The sequence below is a fragment of the Symphalangus syndactylus genome, chromosome 7 (genome assembly GCF_028878055.3).
Source record: "Symphalangus syndactylus isolate Jambi chromosome 7, NHGRI_mSymSyn1-v2.1_pri, whole genome shotgun sequence".
NCBI classification, from domain to species: domain Eukaryota; kingdom Metazoa; phylum Chordata; class Mammalia; order Primates; family Hylobatidae; genus Symphalangus; species Symphalangus syndactylus.
Genome location: NC_072429.2, coordinates 18,335,866 through 18,356,501, shown reverse-complemented (window position 1 = coordinate 18,356,501; position 20,636 = coordinate 18,335,866). Strand labels below are relative to the sequence as shown.

The 20,636-nt window shown below is 47.9% G+C and overlaps 1 protein-coding gene across 7 annotated transcripts in view; it reads left to right on the top strand.

The window, feature by feature from the left end:
- The window catches only part of WWC1 (WW and C2 domain containing 1), a 180,519-nt gene extending 160,266 nt beyond the window's left edge, over positions 1-20,253 (top strand). For 2 of the 7 annotated variants that reach the window (XM_055285310.2, XM_055285309.2), the window contains exons 18-23: positions 2,541-2,673; positions 3,928-4,092; positions 10,742-10,834; positions 14,943-15,176; positions 18,033-18,157; positions 19,444-20,253. In XM_055285310.2, the coding sequence (XP_055141285.1) occupies positions 2,541-2,673; positions 3,928-4,092; positions 10,742-10,834; positions 14,943-15,176; positions 18,033-18,157; positions 19,444-19,510 (817 nt within the window). In that variant the 3' untranslated portion in view covers positions 19,511-20,253. Of the gene's footprint in view, positions 1-2,540; positions 2,674-3,927; positions 4,093-10,741; positions 10,835-14,924; positions 15,177-18,032; positions 18,158-19,443 lie in introns of all 7 variants that reach the window. The other 5 variants (XM_055285308.2, XM_055285304.2, XM_055285305.2 and 2 more) reach the window with 3 other exon arrangements.
- Positions 20,254-20,636: the final 383 nt, after the last annotated feature.

Below are 20,636 nucleotides of genomic sequence, written 5' to 3'. Positions count from 1 at the left end.
CAAGTACATACCCAGTAGCAGAGTTACTAACTACAAAGATGAACAACACCAAGTGTAGTGAGGAACTAGAACTCTTAGAACATTGCTCAGGGGAAACAGAAAATGGCAAAATCACTTTGGAGAAGCCACTTGTTGGTGTCTTTTTTTTTTTTTTTTTTTTTTTTGAGATGGAGTCTCACTCTGTCACCCAGGCTGTAGTGCAGTGGCGCTCTCTCGGCTCACTGCAAGCTCCACCTCTTGGGTTCAAGCAATTCTCCTGCCTCAGCCTCCTGAGTAGCTGGGATTACAGGTGCCCACCACCACGCCCGGCTAATTTTTATATTTTTAGTAGAGACAAGGTTTTACCACATTGGCCAGGATGGTCTTGAACTCCTGACCTGGGGTGATCTGCCCACCTTGGCCACCCAAAGTGCTGGGATTACAGGCATGAGCTACCACGCCCGGCCTGTCGGTGTCTTAAAAGGGTAAATTTACACTTACTGTATGAACCAGTAATTCTATTACCTGTTAGGGGCTGATTTGTGTCCCCCCCAAAATTCATACATTGAAGCCCTAACCCCTAGTACCTTAGAATGTGACTGTATTTGGAGGTAGGGCTTTTAAAGAGGTGGTTAACACGAGACCATTAAAGTTGGGATGGGACGTCATGCAAGGATATTTGGACACACAGACACCAGGGATGCGCATGCACAGAGGACAGACTGTGAGCACGCTGCAAGAAGGCAGCCATCTGCTAGCCAGAGAAAGGGGCCTCAGGTGAACCAAACCTGCTGACAGCTTGAGCGTGGATTTCCAGCCTCCAGAACTGCCAGAAATCAATTTCTGTTGTTTAAGCCACCTAGTATGCGGTGTTTTAGTTTTTTTTTTTTTTTTTTTTGAGACAGAGTCTCGCTCTGTCGCCCGGGCTGGAGTGCAGTGGCGCAATCTCGGCTCACTGCAAGCTCCGCCTCCCGGGTTCACGCCATTCTCCTGCCTCAGCCTCCGAGTAGCTGGGACTACAGGCTCCCGCCACCGCGCCCGGCTAATTTTTTGTATTTTTTTAGTAGAGACGGGGTTTCACCGTGGTCTCGATCTCCTGACCTCGTGATCCGCCCGCCTCGGCCTCCCAAAGTGCTGGGATTACAAGCGTGAGCCACCGCGCCCGGCCGCGGTGTTTTAGTTTTGCAACCCTAGCAATATCCAACAGAAATGAAAACCTATATTCATGCATAGACTTGTACATGAATGTACAAGAAGCTTTATTCATACTTGCTTGGAAATGTAAGTAATCCAAATGTTCATCAACTAAACTCTGCTTCTCTTCCTCTTCCTCTTCCTCCTCCTCCTCCTCTTCTTCCTCATCTTCCTCCTCCTTTTCCTCAGCCACCCACCTCGTTCCAAGGTTTGGAAGCCCTACCCTGGGTGCATTTAAAGGCAGGTGAACAGATCTAAACATGTTGCAATATAGCCATCCAATGGAATATTAATGATAAAAAAAGAGTGAACTGTCTGGGTGTGGTGGCTCACGCCTATAATCCCCAACACTTTGGGAGGCCAAGGTGGGTGGATCGCTTGAGCCCAGGAGTTTGAGACCAGCCTCGGCAACATACCGAAACTCTGTCTCTACAAAAAATAGGAAAATTAGCATGGTGTGGTGGCACACACCTGTAGTCCCAACAACTCAGGAGGTTGAGGCAGGAGGATCACTTGAGCCCACTGGTGGAGGCTACAGTGAGCCAAGATGGTCCCACTGCACTCCAGCCTGGGTGACAGAGTGAGACTCTGATTCAAAAGAAAAAAAGAAAAGGAATGAACCGCTGATGCATACAGCATTGTGGATAAACTTTACAAACGTTATGCAGACACAGAGAAGTCAGAGACAAAACAGCATACACTGTCTGATGCCATTTGCATGAAACTCTAGAAAAGTCAAATCTAATCTATAATAACAGCTAATCGGTGGCTGCCTGGTGGAGATTAAACTGGGAAAAGGTAGGAGAGAATTCTGGTGGGGAATGGAATGTTCTACATCTCAAGTGCAGTGGTGGTTACATAGGTGAGTACATTGGCCAAAACTCATCAAACTATACATTGAAAATGCATTTTGTTGGAAACAAATTATGCCTCTTTAAAAATTTTTTTTTTTGTTTTGAGACAGAGTTTCGCTCTTGTTGCCCAGGAGTGCAGTGGTGCAATCTCGGTTCACTGCAACCTCCACCTCCTGGGTTCAAGCAATTCTCCTGCCTCAGCCTCCCGAGTAGCTGGGACTACAGGTGTGCACCACCATGCCCAGCTACTTTTTGTATTTTTAGTAGAAATAGAGTTTCGCCATTTTGGCCAGGCTGGTCTTGAACTCCTGAACTCAGGCAATCCTCTTGCCTCGGCCTCCCAAAGTGCTGGGATTACAGGCATGAGCCACCGTGCCTGGCCCCCCAAAACTTTTTTTAATATATCTTCAATCATCAAAAGGATTGGAAGCCCTACCTTGGGTGTATTTAAAGGCAGGTGAACAGAGGCAGAGCGGCTTCTGGGTGGGTAACCAAAGTGCTTTGTCATCACAGGAGGTACGAGGAGACCAGTGAGAATGAGGCAGTAGCCGAGGAAGAGGAGGAGGAGGTGGAGGAGGAGGAGGGAGAAGAGGATGTTTTCACCGAGAAAGCCTCACCTGATATGGATGGGTACCCAGCATTAAAGGTAGGAAGGGCTGGGGGGATGGAAGCGCTGTCGTGGGGAAAGAGCCTTCAATCCTTGTGCCGAGGCAGTCAGAAAAGACTCAGAGCTAAGTCTTGGCCTCCAGCATCAGAGCACAAGCCCTCACAATGGAGTGACCTTGGGGTCATTCTGGTGATAGTAAACCAGGAGAGGCCAACTCACCCATCTCTTTTCTTCTGCCCTCTGCATTTTCCCTGACTTCTCTGGACAGAACTCAAGCCTTGCAGTCAGATGGGTTTGGGTTAGAATTCTGGCTCTGATACTCCCTGGCTGTGTAGTCTTAGGCAGATGACTTCATCCCTATCAAGACTCCATTTTCTCATCTCTAAAATGGGCACAATAAAACCAACCTTGCAGATAGGCTCCAAAAATATATTTCTTTATGTGGGCCTGCCCACAGTGCGACAGGAAAAAGGCCGGACTCCCTTTGCTCCCTGCTTCCCTGCTGCACTAGGGTCACATGTTACAGCAGGATTCACTCTCCACAGACAGCTGTCTCCATGACTCCTAGGGCTAGAGCACCTGCCGTGTTTGAGCGAGGCTGCCCCTGGAGTACCGCACAGAGGTGCCTGCGGCAGGTGCAGTAGGACCTGGGCCCTCGTTCTAACTCCTCCACACCAAGGAGGCATCATTTTGCAATTTCTCCAACCAGAGGTCGTGTCCTTTCTTAAAATTATATAAAGGCACTATTTAGGCGACAAAGGTGCTGCATGTAGGTGTTTTTGTTTGTTTATGTTTTCCTGATGACTACTGTGCACGGGCAATAAAAAACCTGATGAGTTGGTTTTAAAAACAAGACTTGCCAGTTGCCTTCAGAATTTGATGAAAGCAACCGTAGTACTTTGCCAGGGCTGTGGAAGCCTTGGGTGTGGTTTTTCAAAATGTACTTGGTTTGTAAGTTTTGAGAGTGTGACACCCAGGGTGTTGGACATGACACTCTCAAAACTTTGAGACACCTCTACTGCTCATGTGAGTTTGTTTGGGGGCTGAATGTGCTCCCACCAGCCCCCAACCACACGTGCCATGGAGGGGTAGGGGTCGGCACACCTCGCCTTGGGTACTGTCCTGGCTGCACCAGGCTGAGCTCATCTAGCAGGGCTAATGCTGAGGAAACCCTGGTTGTGTCTGTGGGGAAAGGTGAGGTGACAGGAGGGAAGAGGAGCAGCTGAGTGGTCTCTGGTGGGTGGCTGAGACTCTGTGGACACTGGTGGCTTCAAGGTGTGACTTCTTCCTCAGGTGGACAAAGAGACCAACACGGAGACCCCGGCCCCATCCCCCACAGTGGTGCGACCTAAGGACCGGAGAGTGGGTACCCCGTCCCAGGGGCCATTTCTTCGAGGGAGCACCATCATCCGCTCTAAGACCTTCTCCCCGGGACCCCAGAGCCAGTACGTGTGCCGGGTAAGTGAGCGTGCGGCCCCCTTCTGCTCCCCTCAGGGTAGCCGAGAGCCTCACACAGGGCTGGGTACAAATCCCATTACTCTCATATTATTGGGTGACTTCGAGTATGTTAACACCTCAGAGCCTCAGTTTCCTCAGGTGGAGTTCGCGGGCCTACTTCATAGGATTGTTTTAGACAAGCAATAGAAAAGGCTTTGTAGTTAGTACTTGGTCAATGTTATTATAATTCCAACCAACTCACTTCCTCCTTGTTCACACTCTGCCCTGCCCTCCTGCAACTACTTGCTGAGATCAGAGGGGGACACCTCAGTGTCCCCGAGATACACAGGCATTTCTTTCCCACCTTCAGGGCGATTCTAGTGTACGTCCTAAGGCTGCAAAATTACAGCAGATCTGTATTATTTGGCTACCAGTTTGTTTTATGTTTTTAATTGAACCTGTTGCTACCAGTTTGTTTGATTTTTTAATTGAACCTGCTGTTAACATTTAAAACTTTTTAAAAAGGTGGCCAGATGCAGTGTCTCATGCCTGTAAGCCCAACACTTTGGGAGGCTGAGGCAGGAGGGTCATTTGAGGTCAGGCGTTTAAAACTAGCCTAGTCAACATAGTGAGACCCTGTCTCCGCCGAAGAAAAAGTTAAAAATTAGCTGGGCATGGTGGCATGCACTTGTAGTCCCAGCTAGTGGGGAGGCTGAGACAGGAGAATTGCTTGAGCCCAGGAGTCCAAGGCTGCAGTGAGCCATGATTGCGCCACAGCACTCCAGCCTGGGCAACAGAGGAAGACCCTGTCTTTAAAAACAAAAAATTATTTTTAAATTAAAGGGCAACTAAAAATAAAATAAAGCTGGGTGTGATGGCTCATGCCTGTAATCCCAGCACTTTGGGAGGCTGAGGTGGGCAAATCACTTGAGGCCAGGAGTTCGAGACCAGCCTGGCCCACATGGTGAAACCCTGTCTCTGCTAAAAATGCAAAAAATTAGCACATGGTGGCGCATGTTTGTAATGCCAGCTACTTGGGAGGCTGAGGCAGGAGAATCTTTGAACCCGGGAGGCAGAGGTTGCAGTGAGCTGAGATCGTACCATTGCACTCCAGCCTGGACAACAAGAGCAAAACTCTGTCTCAAAAAAATAAATAAAATAGGAGGAGTTTGACATAAAATTCCAGTTCTTGAAAAAAAAAGAGACTGTATGTCACCACAGACCACACACAATTTGGCAGCAATTGGCTGGCACTGAGGTGAGGGCAACTCCCCTTAGTTGATGGAGGTGGGGAGCTTTCCAGTCCATCCCAGCCTCTACCTGGCCCTCTTTACCCGTTCCATTTGCCCACCAGCTCCTGTATACCCAGAGGAATGTACAAGCCCTGCAGTGGCCTTTGTTACTTCATACCCTCATTTTCCTTGCTTTCCAGTTCCCCTACCCCTTCCCCTTCCTAGGCCAGCTCACCTTCCTTCATTCTACCCTGCGTGGGGGGTCTGAGTGTTTACTGAGTCTGAGGGGTCATGCTTTTGCTGGGGCTACAGAACCAGCCCTTGCTCCTGACCTTCCATGGGACAGCACAGATAAAACATGTGCCTACCGTACCTGATCCTGGTTTCCAGTGATATCAGTATGCTTCCTTCCCCCACCATATAGAACCACTGAATCATAACTAGGCCCTCAACAGAACCTTCCTGCCTAATGTCCCAAAAAGTTGTCACAGAAGGGGAGGCCTGTGGAGTCCACACTTGGTTCTCTGCCTGCCACTTATCTGACTATTATTATGGAGGGAAGGGGAGAGGAAGGGAGAGGTCTCATCATGTGTGTTCAAGGCCTACAATTGTATAAGATTGAGTAGAGAAGCTCATTTCTTTTTTTTTTTTTTTTTTTTTTTTTTGAGACAGAGTTTCGTTCTTGTTGCCCAGGCTGGAGTGCAATGGTGCCATCTCGGCTCACTGCAACCTGCGCCTCCCAGCTTCAAGTGATTCTCCTGCCTTAGCCTCCCAAGTAGCTGGGATTATAAACATGTGCCACCACGCCTGGCTAGGTTTGTATCTTTAGTAGAGATGGAGTTTCTCCATGTTGGTCTGGCTGGTCTCGAACTCCCAACATCAGGTGATCCACCCACCTCAGCATCCCAAAGTGCTGAGATTACAGGTGTGAGCCACTGTGCCGGCCGTTCATTTCTTTATAATGTGAAAATTTTACTAATTGACTGGCTACTTATGGAATGGGTCCCCATGAAAACATTCCCTGCAGTCCCTCCCAGGAGCAACATAAACCTCTTCCTTCTGTGGTAGATCTCTAGCTAATTGTTTGAACTTGTAAGCATCTGAAAAGATAATGCAGGCACAATGCATGTTGGCTTCGTATCTTGCACAAGGTACAGGATTTGCTGAAGTCACTGAATGTGATGTTGGGCTTCCTAAATCATAGGTAGAAGATGCTGCAATTAAGCTGGCTCACAGCTGCAAAAGAGAAAAATCCAATCGGTGCTTCTCTACTAAAAATACAAAATTAGCCAGGTATGGTGGTGCACCGCATTCCTGTAAGCCCAGGTACTCTGGAGGCTGAGGCAGCAGAATCACTTGAACCTGGGAGGCAGAGGTTGCAGTGAGCCAAGATCGCGCCATCGCACTCCAGCCTCTGGGCAACAAGAGCGAAACTCTGTCTCAAAAAGAAAACATGAATAATTTGAGTGATTTAGAAAAGCCCTTAAGACAATGGATGACGCTCCACCTTTTTTTTTTTGGCGGGGGGGGGAAATTACTGCCATTATGAACGTGCAGTAGAAATCAAACACAAAGAGAAGCATGTCACTCATCAGAAAAATCACACCAAACAAATTAGCGTTTCGTTCCTTCTTTTTCATCAGGATTAGAATGTGGTTGTAATTTTGTTAAATGGGAGATATAAGGTAGAATAACTTTGGTGAAATGTTTATCTTTTCCACCTGTAGAGTCAAGCCTCACGCATTTTTCCCCAGTGTATTTTAAGTGACCCTTTTCCAGGATTCGCATCTTCAAATAACAAAAAGTACCTGTCCCACTTATTAAGCATCTGTAACACACCAAGCACTATGCTTCCACTTCCCATATTTTATTATTTATACCGTTTCTAACCCCGCAAAATCACAAATTAAGAGATTCCCAGTCAACGGAGATCACGCGCCACAGGTAGAAAGGGCTTTTTTTTTTTTTTTTAAGCAAAGTCATATATTTTTCCTTCTTTGCTCTCTAGTTGGCCCACTTCAGCTCAAGCTTGTGTCTTTTTGTATAAAACTTACTGAAGGCTACAAGATGTAGCCAAGAGTACAATATTGTGAAAATTTTCCTATCATTTCCTCTAAAACTCTGCAGGCATGGAGACTGTCTGCTGAGATATAGCAGGGAACAATTTAACCCTTTGTTTTGCACCCACAAGATAAGCGAAGCATTCCCTTGGCCCTGGGCATTCCTAAGTGAGAAGAGCTGTAACTGATAGCATTCCACTTCCTGCCTGTACCAGTCAGGGCTTTTCATTGCAAGCAATGGAAATGGACAGTGAGCAGTATATGCAGGAAAATTTGGGGGAAAGGAAATTGAGGAGCCCACACACTCATCACAAGGCTGTAGAACCAGCCTCAGAAATCAGGTAGGAGCAAGGAAGTCCAGACCACAACCAAAATCACACCACAAAGCCAATCGGGTGACATCTTCACCGATGCTGCCACAAAACCTGGCCCCAGCCAGCCAGACTGCTGCCCCTGGCATTCAATATTTATGCCTCCACCAGGTTCCTGCCATGGCTGGCATGGAAGCTCTGGTCGCTGCTGCCACTGCCACTACTTACCATTATTGGCTTTTCCCGGAGATAACAAATCTGGCACATTTGTAGAATGAAGGAGAGAAAGAGTGGCCTGTTTCAATTCAAGAGACAATAGTAACAGTGCAAGTCACCAGGTTGTCACCAGGGTGCAAGTCACCAGGTTGTGATTCAAGGCCTGGAGCATTTGCATCCAATTGACAGAGGCTAGTCCTGTGCCTGCCTCTAGCTGCAAGTGAGGCAGTAAAAGCAAGGTTCTGCTACTTTCAGCTTCATCAGTGGGAGGTGGGCTTTGTTTCCCAGCAAGTCATAAGGTGGGGTTTTCCCACCCACAGGATGGGATTTCAAATGCTAATCAGCAACACTTCCAGCCCCTGCAGCCAAAAAATATATTTTCTGTGTCATCTAATCTTACAGCCCTGCAAGGTGAGTTGTGTGAACACCATTTTATAGACACAGAAGCTAAGACTCAAAAACTTAAACACTGTGCTCTAGGTCACACAGCTACTAAGTGCAAAGCTGGGAGTCCAGCTCCAAAGCCTGCAGCCTCTCTGTTGCTCAGAGCCACCTCCTGAGGGGCTTCCTCTGGCCTCCTCGGGTCTGATTGTGAGTAGACCCTTCTGCTGGCCTCTGCACAAAAGGCATCCTCTGCTGGGTGGCTCCCTTGTTATCAAACAAGGTGACATCTTCGCCTATGTCACTTGGTTAGTTTCGCTGTCTTGAGTTTCCCCACTGAACTTGAAGTCCATGAGATAGGGACAATGAATTACCCTTCCTACAGCTCTCCTCAGCCCCCATGTATTCATCTGAAGTGCTGCCATATTTGTGGGTTGATTGACTTTGACCAAATGGACATAGCCCATCCTAAATTCTCATTCCTGAACTAGCTTCCTGTGACTCTAAATGATTTCACCACTCTGTGCATCAGTTTCTCTAGCTATTAACTGGAAGTAATAAAAAGGTTACAACATTCTCTACCATGTCTGAGATTAAATGCATTAAAGTATCTTTATATTAGAGAAAGCTAAATTCAAGGACTTAATGTAGCTTCTGTCTCTCTTTTATATAACATAGTCTTTAACATGTAAACAACTACAACTTAAGGGTCAATTATCCTGATACCCATTTCTGGTCGGTAGGACACATATCCTTCAAGTGTCACCACTGGATTAAAACAATGTAGAATAAAAGGCTGGGCACAGTGGCTCACACCTGTAATCCCAGGACATTGAGAGGCTGAGATGGGAGGATCACTTGAGCCCAGGAGTTTGAGACCAGCCTGGGCAACATGGTGAAACCTTGTCTCTACAAAAAATACAAAAATTATCCGGGCACAGTGGCACGTGCCTTTAGTCCCAGCTACTTGAGAGGCTGAGGCGGGAGAATCACTTGAGCCCGAGAAGTCAACGCTGCAGTGAGACAAGATAGCACCATTGCATTCCAGCCTGGGCGAAAGGAGTGAAACCCTGTCTCAAAAAAAAAAGAAAAAGAAAGCCTCCTTCTGGTACCACATGCAACCAGTTTATATGAATCTACGCCGGTTGTCAAGATGGCACACCCTTCCACCTGCACATTAGTTTCATCTCTGAGCCCTACCTACAGGCTGGAGCCAGGAGAGCTGGTGGCCTTGGAACCAAACAGACTGAGTCTTGAACTCTGGTTTTGATGCTCCCCAGCTATTCAACTTTACAAGCTTCTTAATCTCTCTGGGCCTCAGTTCCCGTCACGTTAGAATTGTTTGAGGATTAAATGAAACTGTCACTAAAGCACCTGGCACGTAGCAGGTGCTCTATCCATGTGGCAGTCATTATTTTTACTATTCAGTGTCTGGTTCTGGTTGAGGTCCTGCCTAGCCCAGTGGCTGTTTCATCAGTCTGTCCCTGGGGTTGCTGTGTTTGTCAGCTTAGCAGGACTATTAATATCATTATCACAAATAATTATCAATAACCACAGAAACAGCTTCTCAGGAGACCTGCAGCAGTGAACGGACAGCTGCTAGACACACAAGCACAATAGCATCGGCCTGTGACAACCCCACCGACTTTGGAAATAGGACTTGAGAAAGAACTCCCCACTCTGCTCCCACCTCCCAGGAGGTGCTGTCATCCTACCCACTCTCTCTTGCTCTCCTCAGGGGGTGGGACACATTCTCAATATAGAAGCTTCCCATCCTGACTACAGGCCTGATTTCTGGTCTTAGATGGGAAATACTAGCCCTCTGGGGGAAGTATAGATAACTCAGTGATTGAGGGGATGCCCACGGGGAGAGTTACGATCTGCCCCATCATCTCTAAGGGTATGGTCCCTGAGGCTTTGCCTTTAAACTGCCTTTTTCTTTTTTAAATATCCATCTTGAGAGTGGCTGCATTTGAGTCAGTAAAGGCAGGCTCTGTAGACACCAGGGAAGAGTTGATGCAAACGGCCCTTTGTGTAGTAGGTCAAGAGGGCAGTATACTCTGAAGTCACACTGCCCAGTGTCCGGCCCTGCTGTGTGGCTGACCAGCTTGCCAACCTTGGGCCAGTTCTGCAACCCCTAAGCTTCTGTCACCTCACTTGTGAAATGGATTTGCTCCTATCACATGGGGTTGTTGGAAAGATTCAGTGGGATATTCGTGGCATTTAGCATCATGCAGATACTAGCACGGAGATGAAGCAATGTGCATCATGCATAGTACATGCTCAACGAATGTTCACTTATAAAGAAAAGAAAGGTCAGAATGAAACCTGGAACAAGAAAGTCTGGGTGTTTGCAGAAGGAGAGGAAGGACCGTCCTGAGTGGAGGAACCTGACCTCCCTCTGGGCTTCAGTGCACCTTCCAGAATGCACTCTGACCATGTTTAACATTCCATGACTTTTCTCTTGCAGCTGAATCGGAGTGATAGTGACAGCTCCACTCTGTCCAAAAAGCCACCGTTTGTTCGAAACTCCCTGGAGCGACGCAGCGTCCGGATGAAGCGGGTAAGAGAGTCACCTCAAAGCTATTTTTCTGCCTGCTCCTCCCTCGTTGCCCCAAGCCCTGTGTCCTACACACACATCTCCTAATGTCTGGCCATTTCTACTCAGCCACTGGCAAGAAAAATGTTGCTCTCGCAAGCATAATGGTATTTGAGAACAGATGTTTGTGAACTATGAGGTCTCTGTAGCCACTGGTGAAGGTGCCGAAGGGTAAATGTATTTGTCTTATTATGACAAATAGGTTAGACGAGGAGTGTGTACACTTGGCCTTGCCTTCCTAGATAGAAATCAAAGTCAGTAAGAACTAACCAACCCAGCCAGGCACGGTGGCTCACACCTGTAATCCCAGCACTCTGGGAGGCCGAGGTAGGAGGATCACCTGAGGTCAGGGATTCAAGACCAGCCTGGCCAACACGGTGAAACCCCATCTGTACTAAAAATACAAAAATTAGCCAGGCGTGGTAGTGCGTGCCTGTAGTCCCAGGCTGTACTTGGGAGGCTGAGGCAGGAGAATCGCTTGAACCCAGGAGGTGGAGGTTGCAGTGAGCCGAGATTGTGCCACTGCACCCCAGCCTGGGCAACAGAGTGAGACTCTGTCTCAGGAAAAAAAAAAAAAAGAAGAAGAAGAAGAATTAACCAACCCAACAGTCATCAGTTAGAGCGCGTTATCTGACAGAAGCCTTCCTCATGCAAGACTGCTCAGTGTGCCTGTCGTCCAGGTCCTGGTGGCAGAGAGGCTGGATGCCTCTGAGCACTAGCCTGAAGCAGGGAAGTGCAAATGGGCTTCCCTCAGACCAGCGGGAAGCCCACAGGGAAGAGGCTGCAGACTTGCCCTGCAGAAGTCTTGCCTTTCCTAGTGGAGACTGAGCTGAGCGATCCAGATAGGGTGGGGGTAGGCAAAGGAGCGACCCCTGATTTGTCTTTGACCATTAAGGGCTGCAGGAGATGCAGGGGGCCCTCCCCACCTTGGGCTTTCAACACAACTTTAAAGCAGTTCTGTCTAATGAGTTTGCAGAACCAGAGGAAACCAGGAGCCAGAATGTCAGAAAGAAAAAAGGGGCCGGGCACGGTGGCTCACGCCTGTAATCCCAGCACTTTGGGAGGCCGAGGCAGGCAGATCACCCGAGGTCAAGAGTTTGAGACCAGCCTCAGCATTGAGAAACCCGGTCTCTACTAAAAATACAAAATTAGCTGGGCGTAGTGGTGCATGCCTGTAATCCCAGCTGCTCGGGAGGCTGAGGCAGGAGAATTGCTTGAACCTGGGAGGTGGAGGTTGCAGTGAGCAGAGATCGCGCCATTGCACTCCAGCCTGGGCAACAAGAGCGAAACTCCACCAAAAAAAAAAAAGAAAGAAAGAAAAGAAAGGAAAGAAAGAAGGAAGGAAGGAAGGAAGGAAGGAAGGAAGGAAGGAAGGAAGGAAGGAAGGAAGGAAGGGAAGAAAGAAAGAATGAGAAAGCAAAGCAAAAGAGAACATGGAGAGAAAAGATAGTGCCAACAGCCCCCAGTAGGGGCAGGCCCCCCACCTCTCCTGCACTGCCTGCTGACAGCCAGAATCTGGTCCTTTGCCTAACATCCTTCACCCTAACAAGTCTGAGGGGGAACTGGAGAGAGCAGGAGAGAGACAGCAACACAGGGGAGGCTACACAGGGAAGGGAGAGTGCGCGGGTGTGGGAGAAATTGGACATGGCCTCAGGTGACAGGGACAACCAACTGCCCACTCTGGGTCCCCCACGCCGACCCCCTCTTCTGTAGCTGGCTTGTACTGCAGTCTCTGGAGCACCAAAAGTTACCTGGGGAGCTTGGTGACAATGCAGATTACAAGGCCACACTTCTAACCATTTAATTCAGGCAGCTGGCGTGGGCCCTGAAAACTGCATTTTAACAAAGCTCCTTAGGGGCTTCTGGAGCAGATGATCCACTCCTGCAGAAATGCCACTGATCTCCTACTTGCTCCCCCTGCGTTTCCCACAGCTCCCTTCTAAGGCAGGCCCCACAGAAGCAGGTCCCTTCATCACCCCCTGTTCCCCTTAACCAAGAGGATGACTTAATAAGGGAGCCCCTGATGGTGGGTCTGAGCCCACATTTCCCTCGGGTCCTGAGGAACAGGAGAGTCCAGAGGCTGGGCCTGGACCCTCCGGCACTGCTCCTTGCTTCCACGCACTGCCTGAGCTGTGCTCTCTCTACTGCAGCCTGCCCAGCTTCTGAGACTGGACATGGGTCAGACAATGCAAAAGAATCTTTATTTGTTGCTCTGAGAACTTGAGCCACGTAGATCACTCAGCTGGATTTCCTTGATCTTGCTCATTTATAAGCACAGAGCAGACCATGTTCAACCTAGAAGAGCATTCTAGAAATTCTTCCTAGAGCTGTCTTATATTCCTAATAGTATGCTTGCCAGCCTTGTAAAATGAGACTAGGTCTTACGGTAATGCTTCTTATACTGTGTCTGAAATCTCTGTATTGGTCATTGTATTTGTTTTCTATTGCTGCGTAACAAATCACCACAAACTTTAGCAGCCTAAAATAATACAAATGTCTTACCTCACAGTTTCTGCTGGTCAGGAGCTTAAGCACAGGTTAGCTGAGCCCTCTGCCCAGGGTTTTAGCAGGCTGAAACCTCTAAGTGTTAAATGGCCACGTCCTCATCTGGAGGCTTGACTGAGGAAACATCTGATCCAGGCACTGCCTCCAGTTGTTGGCAGAATTTATTACATTGTATTCTCTTGCTAGCTGTCAGCTGGGGGCTTAGGGGAGTATTTTCAGCTCCTAGAGGTCACTCTCAGGTTTTTGCCCTGTGACCATCTCTACAACATGATTTATTTACTTCTTCAAGGCCAGCAGAAGAGCCCAGCCAGGAAAAGCCCAGGCCATCTTTTAGGGGCTTACCTGATGAAAGGAGAGGAGATTATACAGGGCGTGTATATTAGCAATGAGATTTGAGAAACCATTTTAGAATTCTGACTCCCATAACCATTAATTATTGTTTTTTAATCATTAGTGACTTTTGATGGGAGGAGAGCTAATGATTGTATTAATCAGGGTCTTTTACATACAGATAACTGAAGAACCCAACTCAAATACAGCTTAAAAATGAAAGAAGGAATTTATTGTCTCATTTAATGAAAAAATCCAGGATGTTGGACTACCTTCAGGCATGGCTTGATCCAGAGGTTGAAATGATGTCATCAGGCCTCAGCCCCTTTCTCATGGCATTGCTCCCTTTGTACAGCTTAATTCTCAAACAGGTCACCCCACAAGTAAAGATGACCATGATCAGTCCCAGGTTTATATCTCAAAGGCTTAACAACCTCTGTGTAAAGACATTGCCTCTTTTCCAAGTAGTTCAGCAAAGTGCCAGAATTGAGTATTAGTGGCTGGGCTTTGATAACATATTCACCTCTGAACCTGTCACTGAGATGCAGACTGGCCAGGTTCAGGTCACATTCCTATCCCTGATGCCCCACACAAACCAGGTGGATTGAGTGCAGAGGAGGAGATCTCCAAGGGAAGGTGAGGGCATTGTTACTCTAAGGCTGGGGAAACAAATGGTGGACAAGCAGAAACAATAGGGGCCCATTACAGGAACACAAAGTCAAGAAGACATGACTTTTGCCCTCAAGCGGGAACAGACCTGTATTGGGGAAACAACTTCAGAACAGTACAGTGACAGGAATCAATAACTGAGAATGTACATATGCAGGGAGCTGAGAGTACTGAAGCTGGCACAGTGTACAGAGAGGGCGGGTGGGGACTGCAGCCAGCTTCGTGGAGTGGAGCTTCAGCTTTACCACACATATCCTGTGGGACTTAACCTGTGCAAGCCTCATCTGTGCAGATGATAAACCTCGGGACCTCCTAGGTTTGTGAAAATGAAACGAGGTTATGGAAATAAAGTGCTTAGTACCATTCCTAGGACATAATAAATGCCCAATAAACATGAGCTGAGTGGGAGAATTCAAAACAGGCTTCCCGGGGAAGGGCAAACCCCATTTGGAAGGAGTGGGTGCCTACGGATAAACCAAGAGAGGGCATTTGAGGGTCAGAGGAAGAGGCTGGGTGGGCTCACCGGGCAGAGCTCTAATAACAAGAGAAGCCGTCCCCACCCCCACAGCCTTCCTCGGTCAAGTCGCTGCGCTCCGAGCGTCTGATCCGTACCTCGCTGGACCTGGAGTTAGACCTGCAGGCGACAAGAACCTGGCACAGCCAACTGACCCAGGAGATCTCGGTGCTGAAGGAGCTCAAGGAGCAGCTGGAACAAGCCAAGAGCCATGGGGAGAAGGAGCTGCCACAGTGGTTGCGTGAGGACGAGCGTTTCCGCCTGCTGCTGAGGATGCTGGAGAAGCGGGTGAGTGCTGCCTCGAAGGCAGGGGAGCCCTGCGCTCTGCCCCAGAGGGTCGGGGGACACTGCCCCAGGGAAGAGAGGCCAGAGCTCTTGATGCATCCTACAATTCCCACCACAGCTTCCACTGAGGGTGTTCCACCCATCCCTCGTTCACATCAGCAGAGGGATCCAGAAATCCCTTTGCACACTCAACCTTATGAACCTTTCACCTGGCTGCAAGGCCCATTTACTACATTTGTTGATATGCTTTTGTGTGCAAGCCCTTATTATTCACACATGTACTCATCATGCAGTTCTTCATGAAATACATAGGGTACCCAATCTGTGCCACAGTACGCACTTTGAGTAACAATAGGACACTGACCTGCCTCGATGCCTGCCCAGGAAGTCCCACAGGGCAGCCCTTGCCAAAGGGGGAGAAGGGCTGGTCACACCAGGGCCTTCTGCTAACAAGGATGCCCTGGAGTACAAGTCGGCTGGCACCTCTGCCCTGCTATAATGAGTTTAAGGGATTTAGGGGTTGATCAAGGAGAAAGATATAACCTCAAAATGGTGTTAGCACACAAAGTTTTATATTAGCTGTGCTTTTTTTTTTTTTTTTTTTTTTTTTTTGGAAACAGGTTTTCTCTCTGTCGCCCAGGCTGGAGTGTGGTGGCATGATGGCTCACTGCAACCTCCACCTCCCAGGCTCTATCGATCCTCCCACCTTAGCCTCCTGAGTAACTGGGATGACAGGTGCATACCAATATGCCCGGCTAATTTTTGTATTTTTTGTAGAGATGGGGTTTCTGCATGTTGCCCAGGCTGGTCTCGAACTCCTGGGCTCAAACAATCAACCCGCCTCGGCCTCCCAAAGTGTTGCAATTACAGGCATGAGCCAGCATGCCTGGCGTGCGCTGCACTTTGACAGGTTTGCATGCAGGGGAAGTCCCTCACAGCATGAGACCTTCCAAAGGTGCTGGGGGCTACTGTCCAGTGTGGAGGAAGGCAAGGGAACTCCCAGGGGAGAGCTGGGGAAGAGGGGCCATCTAGGTTAGGTAGCTCTGCAGCACGATGAGGGAGTCTCTGGGTCAGAGAACTCCAAAGCACAGCAGCAGCTTGGGGTCTCTTATAGGCCCAGGGTTTATCTATCTATGGCTAACAAATGTTGGGTACAGTTTCACAGGGTATGCAAAACAGGAAGGTTGTATATGGCTTTAAAAGCTGCTTATTTGAGCTATATTTAAAACAACTGGAAGGGTAAAAATTTGAGTTTGGCACCAGCAGGCTTTTAAGCCAACAGGTCCCAGACTGCCATGAAGAAATAAACGATATAGGACCAATATGCAAGGGCCATTCTCTACTCATTTATGAAAAATAATACCTGCCACTCTGTGATCGCCACCCACGGCAAGAAAGACTTTTGCTAGTTCCCTCTGCACACAGCCAGACTTGCTGAGAGCACCTTACAGAGGGGGCCTACCTGAAATGTCAGGACCATCAGCTGAAATCTCAGTGCTCATTACAGGTGGTGATGCTCTAGGGCGGGAAGATGATGCTGGACTTCTTAGGCCTGGACTGATATGGGAGCTTCAAACTGACTCTGGCAGTTCTGAAGTTCCAGAAAAGTTTATTTCTTTCTTATTTATACCCTGTTTACTTATAAACAGGATTATAACAAGAACATTGAGGGGAAAATAGAAACTTGGAAGGCTTGAAGGAGGACAGGAAATAAATATATCCCAAACCTAAAGTAACCTAATTATATTTAGGTATTATATTTATCTTTGAGCTTCCTGGTAACCAACGCAAAAAGAGATCAGAAAACAAGTGCCTATGTGCCCTACCTTAACACTTGATCTTATTCAAAAGACTGAGAAGTAATACGTGCCCTGACTTAAGAAAAACAAACTTAGAAAACTTGACCTTTCAAATAGTAAAAAAAAAAAAAAAAAAGTACCATCTATGACTTCTAACAAAGAACCATTGATATGATGGCTTTAGGCCGGGTGAGTGGCTCACGCCTGTAATCCCAGCACTTTGGGAGGCCGAGGCGGGCGGATCACAAGGTCAGGAGATCAAGACCATCCTTTGAATGGTGAAACCCCATCTCTACTAAAAATACAAAAAGTTAGCCAGTCGTGGTGGCGGGCGCTTGTAGTCCCAGCTACTTGGGAGGCTGAGGCAGGAGAATGGCGTGAACCCAGGAGGCGGAGCTTGCAGTGAGCCAAGATTGCGCCACTGCACTCCAGCCTGGGTGACAGAGCGAGACTCCGTCTCAAAAAAAACAAAAACAAAAACAAACAAACAAAAAAAATGATGGCTTTATTTAAGAAAATTCTGTCTTTGTGCAATGTTTTCAAGTATATGGTACGTGGATATTTTAGGGCTGTCTGTGGTTTGTTCTCAAAAGTGTTTGCATACATTTACATTAGGAGGAAGGGGCATAGTGTTATACCCAAGCCTCTTAAGAACTACTGCATGGCTTGGGACTGAGTTTCCACCATTTTTTAGTAGTCTGACATTGAAGAAATTTCTTACTCTGCCGGAGCCTCAGTTTCCTGGGTAAAATAGAGGTAATAACATCTACCCTCCTAGGTGGCCTGAGGATTAGAGGTAGCGCACATTTCACCAGGCAGCCCTCATCTCCTCACTTCCTCAGATCCACACAGGTATTCCGTTTCCTGGCCCCAAAAATCTCTTCACTCAAACAGATTATTTGAGCACTTCCCATTATCGTTCTGAATGAAGTGGATCCCACGTGGAGCAAGAGTGAGCGTGCCGTCCCTACAGTAGCCCCCTCTGTTGTGATAGCGAGTTCTCCTTGCCCCTTTCTGGAGGCCCCCTCCACTGACTCAGGGCCTTGCTTGCTTTGCTCAGCAGATGGACCGAGCAGAGCACAAGGGTGAGCTTCAGACAGACAAGATGATGAGGGCAGCTGCCAAGGATGTGCACAGGCTCCGAGGCCAGAGCTGTAAGGAACCCCCAGAAGTGCAGTCTTTCAGGTAAGCAGAGGGCCCCAGCAGCCCCCCATCCCTTTCTCAGCCAACCCACGGCCTTAGTCTTCTGTCTGTGGTCTTACTGCTCTCATCCCTTGCTCACAGAGCACTGGCTTTCCCTGTAACAGATGTTCATCCTCCGCCAAGCCATCCCTGGCGATCCATGAGCTCTGCAGTGCTCTTCCCTCAGCTGTCTTTTTTTTTTTTTTTTTTGAGACGGAGTCTCGCTCTGTCGCCCAGGCTGGAGTGCAGTGGCGCGATCTCGGCTCACTGCAAGCTCCGCCTCCCGGGTTCACGCCATTCTCCTGCCTCAGCCTCTCCGAGTAGCTGGGACTACAGGCGCCCGCCACCACGCCCGGCTAATTTTTTGTATTTTTAGTAGAGACGGGGTTTCACTGTGGTCTCGATCTCCTGACCTCGTGATCCGCCCGCCTCGGCCTCCCAAAGTGCTGGGATTACAAGCGTGAGCCACCGCGCCCGGCATCCCTCAGCTGTCTTTATCAGTCCCCACACAACTCGAGCTAATTTGTTAGATCCTCTTGTTTAATGAATGAGCCACCTGCTCCAGCCTTTCCTCGTAGTGTTTTCCTCACTGGTAATTGTGGAGGGTTGGCTGAATGATAAATAAGCCTGGGGGTGATGGATGCTCCCTGGGCCTCCCTGGCTCTGCCTGCCACCTGCTAGGATCTCAGGGAGGTGCTTTCTTGCACTGCTGGACCCGGATGTATTCTCGGAGGGTCCCGAATGCCTTTTGGCCTGGGCCTCCCATCCATGGAGGCCCTAGCGTTTAGACTTCTGGTGTCCTCTCAAATAAGGTACACATGTTTGTGTATGTGCTAAAAAAAAATTTCCTTTGTGGAATATAAACATTTAAAATGTACATTTGTACATCTATCTTTGGGCATCTCTTAACTTTTTAACAAATTGAGAATCTGAAACAAACAAACATTCGAAGTGGCCCAGGGGTCCTTTTAAACTCTGAGAAGCCTCTGATTTGATTTGAACTCTAAGGGTCATTGTTCATGCTAATGGTCCTTTAAAGCAGTGGTTCTCAACCAGGGGTGATTTCTCCCCTGTCCCCTGGAACATTTGGCAATGAGCATACATTTTGTGTTGTCATAACTGGAGGTCAAGGATGCGGCCAGCATCTAGAGGGTAAGAGGCCAAGGATGTTGCTAAATATTCTGCAGTGAATGTATAGGACAGCCCCCACGACAAAGAATTATCCTGCCCAGAATCTCTGTAGAGCGAGGTTGAAAACCCCTGCTCTAAAGGGATGGCCTCTCTTATAGGGAGAAGATGGCATTTTTCACCCGGCCTCGGATGAATATCCCAGCTCTCTCTGCAGATGACGTCTAATCGCCAGAAAAGTATTTCCTTTGTTCCACTGACCAGGCTGTGAACATTGACTGTGGCTAAAGTTATTTATGTGGTGTTATATGAAGGTACCGAGTCACAAGTCCTCTAGTGCTCTTGTTGGTTTGAAGATGAACCGATTTTTTAGTTTGGTTCCTACTGTTGTTATTAAAGACAGAACAAAAAAACAAAACACACACACAAAAAAAACGGAAACAAAAAAACCAGCATTAAAATAATAAGATTGTATAGTTTGTATATTTAGGAGTGTATTTTTGGGAAAGAAAATTTAAATGAACTAAAGCAGTATTGAGTTGCTGCTCTTCTTAAAATCGTTTAGATTTTTTTTGGTTTGTACAGCTCCACCTTTTAGAGGTCTTACTGCAATAAGAAGTAATGCCTGGGGGACGGTAATCCTAATAGGACGTCCCACACTTGTCACAGTACAGCTAATTTTTCCTAGTTAACATATTTTGTACAATATTAAAAAAATGCACAGAAACCATTGGGGGGGGATTCAGAGGTGCATCCACGGATCTTCTTGAGCTGTGACGTGTTTTTATGTGGCTGCCCAACGTGGAGCGGGCGGTGTGATAGGCTGGGCGGGCTAAGCAGTCTAGTCTATGTGGGTGACAGGCCACGCTGGTCTCAGATGCCCAGTGAAGCCACTAACATGAGTGAGGGGAGGGCTGTGGGGAACTCCATTCAGTTTGATCTCCATCAATAAAGTGGCCTTTCAAAAAGAATCTTCCTGTTGCTCTCTTTTTCTTTCCTACCCCTCACTCCATCTGTTTCCCTGATTTTTGACTCTCCCCTTTCCAGTCATTTCTTTCCCACCCATCCCCAGTCCTGGAAACATTTATTTGTTCTTTTGCCCACTGTTTTTATTTGCTCATTAAATTAAAATGACTGCTCAGCTCATTGGGAATCCACATCCCCAAGTTAGACTGGGGATATGCTCTCTGTACTGTCTCCTTCTATGGAATTCCACCCCACCCAATGAGAGATGACTTCACAATTTCTTCATATGAGCATCATTCCATGTCGTCCCCAACCCAGGGGCAGTAGGTGCTGCAGCTTGTGCTTCGTGCTGCTCCTGTGGCTCCTATCCCTACCCAGCTCAGAGCTT